Source organism: Bidens hawaiensis, unplaced genomic scaffold (assembly GCF_021521415.1).
Source record: "Bidens hawaiensis isolate Kalapana, Puna unplaced genomic scaffold, B.hawaiensis_p1.1 tig00066519_1, whole genome shotgun sequence".
Classification (NCBI taxonomy): domain Eukaryota; kingdom Viridiplantae; phylum Streptophyta; class Magnoliopsida; order Asterales; family Asteraceae; genus Bidens; species Bidens hawaiensis.
The window spans coordinates 821-10132 of NW_027506599.1; the positions used below are offsets into that span (position 1 = coordinate 821).

Consider the following 9312-nt stretch of genomic DNA (forward strand, 5'->3'; position numbering starts at 1 on the left):
AGAATCAAATTTGTAAATTTGAGATTTTAGACTTCTTATTGTTTATACTATATATTTTATTTTCTTTTTACCTATAATTCTGTTAATTTATTTTAGATAATGGATCTTCTTATTTTTATTATTTGATAAATCTCGTGTAATATACGGGTTAAAAAACTAATAAATAAATAAACAAAATAAAGAGCACTATATATTATATATGTTGTCTTTTGATGGTATAAACTTGTTTCCACGATTTTCCACCTAAATTTTGCATGCATTTTGTTTGAGGGTTGACTTTGGAAGCAAATGTGTGATATTGAGTAAATTTAGAAAGGAACGCATCCCTTGTAAGAATTATTATTTAGAAAAGCGATTGAGAATCTGGAAAACCTAAATGAAAATGTAGAAGTGAGCGGAGATTGATATTTTAATCTTAAATATAAATGCAACTTTCTTATATTACTTTAAATCATATTATTTTATTTGTAAATACAAGTTTATTATGCATCTGACCAGAATTCACGGATATAGATCTTAACAAACCCATATAGCTTTTAAACATGTTATAACATCTCATGAAATTAAATTTAATCTTATCAAATATTTGATATTAAAATACTATGAAATATGATTATACTAAAAATTAATATCATATTATCTGATTTATAATTAATAAACAGTTTTATAATAATAAAAAATAAGAGGGTCATGAGTCTCACCAAACCTAAATAGCTTTTAAACGTGGTTTTAACATTACAGTTATTTGTAAAACTCTTTATTATTAAATCTTAAGTATATTATTAACTTTCTTTTAACAATAAATAATATTAAAATCTATAAAAATATATAAATATTATAAATAAATAACATAAAAAACCCATAATATAAGGATAAAAGCTATTATATTATAAAATAAATGTCCTAACGATTGAGGAAAGTTTTTTTATTATCTAGAACTTTGCTTTTGAGTCTTAACATCGAAAAAGTAAAACTAATATAAAATATTAAAGTTGCATTAGAAAGAATATATGAGAGTATGAGAACATTGTGAGTTTGATATGATATCTATAACTTAGAATATTGTCCTTTTTAAGAAAGTTGATCTTTCTGTGGTAAACCCGTCCTAGTTAAGCCACTTAAGGTTTTACTTACAATTTATGGATTGCTTAAACTTACAAATTATCTCATAATTTAAACCGTTCGTCGAGTTTGTAATTATATTCCGCCGAGTTTATCGATCTAAACACCTGTAAAAGTCGTTTGTGATAAAAAAAAAATCATGTTTAAACGAAAATGAATATATCACTTAACAATATCCCTCACTTTGTTACCTCTTCATTTCCTATCAAGTGGACAAGTGGTTGTGGTGGAAAGTTTTGATAAAATTTTGTCTTGGGAGAAGGAAGATAAAATAAACGACACAGCTTCGTTCTCATTCACACTCCACTTTCCTAGCTATTTCTTTTCCCGAAAAAGGAGATTTATTTAAAAATGAAAAATACCAAGGGTGATTGTGTACGCGTACATGATAACGACGTGAAAAGTTTGAAACTTTACAAGTAGTCTTTTTATTCCTACACAATATGGAAATGTTGAATGAGTACAAATGGAAAGAGATCCCAAAAGTAAACGCATTTAGTGATCGTTGTATTATCGTACACTTCATTATTAAGCAATTGAGGTAAGTGGTGTTTGTTTCTTTGTTTTTAAATTTTTTTTTTCATACATTCAAAATATCCAAACCGAATTAGGGTTGCTAGATGAGAAATTGAGAGATATATGTGGACATTTTTTTTAATAATGTTTGGATCAACCCCTAATACTCGAGTGAGTCATCTGAGACGTGATATTATCAACCGTCCATATTTATTCTGACGTTCTATACCCGACTCACCAAAAAACACTATCAATGAGGAACCCATCGGCCACCAGTATGAGAAAACCTCAATGAGTCAGATTTCGAAAGTAAGACCTGAAGCTAGATTCCCAAGTTTTAATCATCATCTTTATACTATTGGACCCGAAAGTCAAAGTCAATAAGAGAGAGATGGGGACCTAACCACCAAGAATGTGTGCGCTACGAGTGGGTCCCCCGAAAGGTTACGGGTTCAGAGTAGTCAATACTCAATTGTTGAATATAAAAAATTATAAATTATGGTATAAAATAGTATGATTGAAAATACAATTGAAGGAAAAGAAGTAATATTTTGCTTTTCTTTAAGTATAATAAAGCTATATTTCACTTATTTTAGGTCACATAAACAAATCAATAATAATTTCATAAAATATAGTTAGGCGGAGTTTTATTTTATTTTTCACTGAAAATAATTATTAATTAATTACCGGAAAAACTCAAGAGAATCAGCTATTTCGTCAATACCTTATTAGCCAATGCACCACCCCTCAAAGGATGGCAAATTAAGCTAGATGCCTTTCAGGGACGCAGGATCATTGGGGCCGGGTGGCCCCCCACCCCCCTCCTGTTTTTCCGCTTAGTAGTGTATATTTTCTGGTTTTCGGCCTAAAATTTTTATAGGTATTGAGCCCGCCCCCCTGGATTTTTTTATACGTATTAAGCTCCCCCCCCCCCCCCCGAAATACTTTTTACAGAGAATAATATTGGTTTGTGGTTCCACTGATTTTTGTTATATCAGAACCCAACGTTTGGTTTTTATTTTATATAAAATCTATTTGTTATTGCTTTTTTATTAAAGAATTCCCAAACTTTAAGGACTTGTATTGTAACTAAACTAAATTGTTAAAAACAATCTGTTACATGAAAATAAAAGACGACGTTTCAATTGCCGGCAATCTCCAATTCTCCATCAGTCCATCTTCAATCTTCAATTGCCGCCTTCATCTTCATCAGTCATCAGCGCCATTCAGCGGCTGCCGGGCGCCGGCGTCGTGTTCCACTGTTCCGCCGCCATCAGCGCCATCAGTCATCTGTCATCTTAACTGGTAATAGTTTATTTGGGTTATAAACTTATAATTAGGGTGTATTTTTTTGAACTTAGGGTTGATTTGGTTTAAATTAGGGTCGGAAATAGTATTATAATTTAACCAAAACGTATTATTGTTGTTTTGTTAGGAGTTATATCATGAAGAAGACGAAAACTATTCATTCTTTTTACAAAAAAAATGATGGTGGACAAGAGAGTAAACGCCACAAAGCTTCAACAAGTGAGTCGAACCAGGCGGTTAATTCTGAAATTCCACAAACAGAGCCAAATACTAATGAAGCGGTTCAAAACGAAAATCAACAAGAAAAGAATAGAAATTCACAACCAATGAATGATGAAGTGGATCTTAACAATTTAGAAAGAGATCCGGCTAAACGAGTACCAATGTGGCAGCATTCGGTTAATGTAAGGGAACAAGTTAGACGAGCTTAACTTTCTTTAGGAGCTTACCAGGTACATCTTACCGAGTATAAAGATAAAGGTTCAAAGAAACATACTCGTAGGTTCCAATATGCCTGGTTCAAAATTTGGCCAAATTGGTTAGAGTATTCTCCAACAACGCATTCGTATTGTTTTTTGTGCTATCTATTTAGTGATAAATCAAGCGTGAGTCACGGTTACGATTCATTTACAGTTAAAGGATTTGATAATTGGAAAAAAGTTAACGGGAAAGATTGTGCTTTTTTCAAGCATCTTAAAACTTCACAACATAAAAATGCTTTGGTATTCTCTCAAAATTTATTGAACCAAACAACACACATTGATAGTCGTTTATTGAAGCTAAGTGAAGAGGAAATAAGGAAGAACCGTTTACGTTTAAAAACTACAATTGATGTAGTTCGTTGGTTGACATTTCAAGCTTGTGCTTTACGAGGACATGATGAATCTTGTAAGTCTAAAAATCGAGGTAATTTGCTTGAATTGCTAAAACTTTTAGCTTCTTATAATGATGAAGTGGCAAAGGTTATTTTAGAGAATGCTCCTTACAATTGAAAGTATACTTCAAGTGATATTCAAAAAGAAATTCTTAGTATCATTGCAAATAAAGTTCGAAAGCATATTCGTAATGAAGTGGGGGATTCGGGCTTTTGTGTCATGGTTGAGTCAAGAGACGAGTCAAAAAAAGAGCAAATGGCAATCATTTTGAGATTTGTGGATGCAAAAGGGATGATACGAGAAAGGTTCTTGGATTTGGTTCATGTTCACGATACTTTATCAGCAACCTTAAAAACAAGTTTGTTTAGACAACTTTTGCATTATGAGTTTGATGTTAAAAAAATCCGTTGGTCAATTCAAGTATCTAGTAAGCGTTATGATGGTGCTAGCAATATGAGAGGAGAATGGAACGGATTACAGGCACGTGTTCGTAAAGATTGTCGTTATGCATATTATGTTCACTGCTTTGCTCACAGGTTACTTGTTTATTTTTGTCTTTTTTTTCTTCGGTTTGATTTAAATACTCTTATGCTTATTATGTTTTTGTGATTTGCTTATAGGTTACAACTTGCCTTGGTTTATGCTTCTAGGGAAAATATTATAGTACACAACTTCTTTAATCAAATGGTTTCTATAATTAATGTGGTTTGTGCTTCTAGTAAGCGTCATGATGAGTTACAAATTACCCAGGAAGATGAGGTTATAAGATTATTAGAATTGGGTGAAATCAAATCGGGATCGGGTCTAAATCAAGTTGGGACATTGCAAAGAGCGGGTGATACACGTTGGCGTTCCCATTGTAACTCCATTTGTAGTTTGCTTAACATGTATTCTGTCACGCGTGTTGTTCTCGGAGGAATAATTGAAGATTTATGTCACACCCCCAAATTTCCACTAACGGAGTTTTACAGTAAGGCGGGTGACAAACCAGGATCCGAACACATTAATCACACCAAACGACATCTATATGGTCTTAAAAGTTTTAACAAATCAAAATAAAATGTTCAGAGTACTTAAGTGCTAATGCGGAAGCTAAACAAAGTGCGGGAGCCATCTCCCAAAACAAGTTTAAATAATTCATGGCGCTACAAGTGCAAAACCAATATCAAGTAAATGTTTTCAAACTTAAACCAATGCGAGTCCATGCATGCAATGTTATCCTAATCCAAGTGCTTGCTAGTGACCTGAGGAAAACATGCTAAAAAGAGTCAACACATATGGTTGGTGAGTTCACAGGTTTTCAAAGTAAGTTATGCTCTATCAGTTCATAAACATTTATAAATAAAAGTGGCCCATGGTTAACTACACTTAGTTAACTCGTTGCCGCATAGTGTTATGTTTCCATCACGACCGAAGCTAACTAGTTATTGCCTCAAGTCAAGTATTGCCAAAACTTAACAATGTTTGGTCAAAGTTACACTCCGTTCGACCTCCAGTCGAGAATAATGCAGGGTGGGGTTTGTCAAACCCAATAGTACTATTTAAATTTACCACGCCAGCTAACCTTAGTTAACGGTCCGATGTTTGTGAGGACTTTCCATGGCAAAGAAACACTACGTTATAAGCAACCAAACGGTTGTGTAAAGATTTAGAGCAAGTAAAGTAAAACAGTTTTGCATGTTTCCTCCCCCAAAGGAAAAGTATAAAAGTGGGGCCGTAAACTCACCTTGTTGGTGCTTCGGGTATTACACAAATCCGACCGAAGTAAATGCGTCACGTGCTAAGACCCTAAAAATGCAAGTACGTAAGTAACTTGTGGGATGGTTCCTAGAACCACTAGTATCCAACAATCTCCCATTGTTTTTAAAAAGACTTTTGACCAAAGTTTGAATTTTGTTGACTTTGACTAAAGATGACTTCTATGTTGACCTTTGACCAAGGTTTGACTCCTGTGGACCAAGGACCAAAACTTTGACCGAGTTGACCCGACGACACATTGGTGGCTTATGATCTAACACATTGGCTAACATCAAGCATGTATCAATTTCAATGATCAAGCGTGACTAACCCCTTTGGTTAAACCGAAAAGGTTCCTAAGTCAAACTTGTGTCCTAGCAACTCATCAAATCATTTAACAAAGATTCATAGCCCTGGACAACACTTATCAAGCAATTTCAAATTGGCAGTCATATAGTGAGTTATAATCTAGCAAAGATGCACGATTCTAGCATATCACCCTAACTCAATAAATTCTCATTATTTTACACAGAATACCTCTGTGTCTTAGGATTTCAAAACTATTTTTTATTTAATTTTCTCATGCATACAAAAATCATGAAAATTCATATACTACAGCCGTGCACAATCAGGTCTGTCAGTGACCAATCAAAAGTATAAATTCACCAAAAATTCAATATAACTCTAAATAATGTGAGACCAATTGGAGCATGTTCCTAACATCCTAAATATTCTTCCAGATTTGGAATCACTCAATTATCAATTACCATAGTCAAGATATAACACTTATAGTAAGAAGTAATTTCAGGAGACCCGTAACAGTTTTGATAATCAATTTCATAAAATCATAAAAACGTAGCAAACGATCTCCAAAAATTACAAATCATATATCCACAGAAACTAGACACCAAGTAGTATATCATAGAATCATAAATCGTCCAAAAACATTAAGTTATCATCGATTTATCAGCTAAACAATAGTCTAATACGAATCTGATCAGAATCAGATTTATAACAATCACTCAAACAAATCACCAATTAACATTCCTAGGATTCAAATCCATGAACCAACCTCTAGAAAACATCAAAACAAAGATTTATACTCTCCATCAAGATGTCATTGAATATTTTTTTAAAGATACAACTTTAGGGTTTTCACCCAAGTCAACAAAAGACACTAGTTTTACAAAAACATAATCTTTTCAATTGTTGATTGAACAAGGATTCCTCATTGATCATCACCCTTGTTGGATACTAGGTTCTCAAGAACCAAAACAAAGAATAATACAAATTAATACACACCACTTACTCTCTTGGATCACTTGCACTTGTATTGATCAAGATCAATATTCAAGCTTTTGCAAGGAAGAGATTGGAGGAGGGTGTGAAAGAGATGAGAGAATGAGAGAATTAGGTTAGAAAATATTTTTTTGTGAATGTGTATGGGGGGGGGGGGGGGCGGCCATATTGGCTTGGCTTGGGGAGGGGGTTTGGTCCTAATTTTGGTAAGTCTTTTATATTATAAATATTGTTTTATCATCCAAAATTAGTTTTATTAAAAGTCAAATAATTAAATATATTTTTCCAACTTATGTTATAAATAATGTGACATGTTACAACTTTTATTTATATGTTCTAATGTGTCATGTAACATGTAATATCCTAGCATACTTGTCTAGCATATACTAGCATGTAATGTTTTATGTAACACTTCATAATTTGCAACATACTTACACATATAATTCCACCTTTCATGTAATATAACTTAGCATACATAACATATAACTTAGCATATAACACTTCATGTAGCATCATGTAGCTTATCGTTCATAACATGTAACTTAGCATATAGTATTTAACATGTGACTCTTAGCATGTAATAATGATAATCATTTATTATTGTTGTGTTTATAAGACCACCAACGTACTCGGACAGACTCATGTTTGACACGTGACATGCAGACAGACTCATGTTTGACACGTGACATGCATGTGGACTATGATGAACTAACGGACTTAACTGAGTTTGGTTAACGGAGTTAACCCGAAATTTGCAATTGTCACAATTTATCTCATACTACTTTTGATGAACGTGGAGATGCCGATGCAGCTTACCAGATCATGCAATCATTTGAGTTTGTGTTTATTCTTCACTTGATGAAGGAAGTATTGGGAAGAATAGATACACTTTCTCAAGCATTACAAAAGAAAAACCAAGATAATCATAATGCCATAGAGTTAGTTTCATCAACAAAGGTTAGTCTAAATGATTATAGAAACACTGGATGGGTTTCATTTTTTGAAAAAGTTACTTGTTTTACAAGTATACAATAGAAATGCCGTATATGAGTGCTCCATACACTTCTACTCGGTACCGGCCTTGTAAAAAAGATCTCCATGTTACATTTGAACATTATTATTGAGTAGATGTCTTTACATCCACATTTGACAAACAATTTCATGAGTTGGATAGTAGATGCAATGACCACACGATTGAGTTGTTATCTCTTAGTTCTAGTTTGGATTCAAAAAAGATAAATGTTGATGAGATTTGTCTACTTGTTGAGAAGTATTATCCTGAAGATTTTACAGAGCCGGAGAGGACTCATTTACGAGATCAGTTGGTGGTTTTTAATGTTGAAATGACAAACAATACCAAGCTAAGAGGTGTATCATGTATTTCTGATCTATGCAAATATCTTGTGGACACTCAGAAGTGTGAGACGTACTATTGGGTTGACAGGTTGATTCGGTTAATCTTAACACTTCCAGTTTCCACAGCAACAACAGAAAGGGGATTTTCAGCAATGAAAATATTCAAGAATTATTTTCGCAATAAGATGTCAGACGAGTATCTCGCGAATAGTTTGGTGATTTACATAGAAAAAGAAATTGCTGAGACATTTGATTCGGAGTCCATAATCAATGAATTTAAAGATCTTAAAGGTCGTCGGGCTGCTTTGTAATTCTTCTACCAGGTAGTCACCCAATCACCCTTCCTTGCAATGTCATTCTTAGATCGTCTTAAGTATTTTAGGTCTTTTGTTGTTAACAAAACATGTATTTGGTTTTTTTGTAAGAACGGTCTTTTGAATGAATGAAGAAAAAATATTTATTTAGACTTTATATTGTTTGACCCGCCCCGCCCCACCCCGCCGACTCGAAAATTTTTTATTGTTTGACTTTGACCCGACCCAAACCAAACTACTGACCCGAATTTTTCTGGATCCGTAACTTCGCCCCCCCGATGATTTTGGTCAAGCTTCGCCACTTATGCCTTTAATAGATTATAATATAAAATAGTGAATGTAAGATTTAATCATGAGACATTTTTCAAAAATAATAATCAAGTGCTTATCAGCGCACCGTCTCTCGAAGTATATTATTGTAGTAAACATAAGTACTAGTAAACTTAAAATGAAAAAGTAGGATGAAAAACAATCTTAATTAGTTGTTTAGTGATATGAGATTTGCCTTTGTAAATGTAGTGATGAGTTCAAATACTTGCAAGGTCTAAATTTCGATTGATTTCACATGGTAGTTCAATAAACTAACGCCACTAGAGTTGAATTACTATCTATGCCGCACTCTTGAGTTCGTCTTAATATGTTTTGACATTTACAAGCTATTTGTTACATTAAAAACAAACAATAATCATGTTCACTGGCATAATATGTCAAGTACCTCGTGTCACCCGTTTAAACATGGTTCCTGAAACATGATTAATTTGTATGAGTCTACTCTACAAATTCAT

General features: G+C 33.3%; 1 protein-coding gene across 1 annotated transcript; it reads left to right on the forward strand.

The window, feature by feature from the left end:
- Window positions 1-4076: 4076 nt before the first annotated feature.
- Window positions 4077-8524, forward strand: LOC143618251 (uncharacterized). Its single transcript, XM_077090538.1, has 3 exons — window positions 4077-4357; window positions 4442-4680; window positions 7986-8524. The coding sequence occupies exons 1-3, from the start codon at window positions 4077-4079 to the stop codon at window positions 8522-8524; spliced, it is 1059 nt and encodes a 352-aa protein (XP_076946653.1).
- Window positions 8525-9312: the final 788 nt, after the last annotated feature.

Excerpts from the sequence above, each read along its gene's own strand:
- LOC143618251 (XM_077090538.1), top strand. The coding sequence starts at position 4,077 with ATGGCAATCATTTTGAGATTTGTGGATGCAAAAGGGATGATACGAGAA. Across the intron at positions 4,358-4,441 it reads GTTCACTGCTTTGCTCACAG|GTTACAACTTGCCTTGGTTT; the intron begins GTTACTTGTTTA and ends ATTTGCTTATAG. Across the intron at positions 4,681-7,985 it reads TACACGTTGGCGTTCCCATT|ATGTCTTTACATCCACATTT; the intron begins GTAACTCCATTT and ends ATTATTGAGTAG.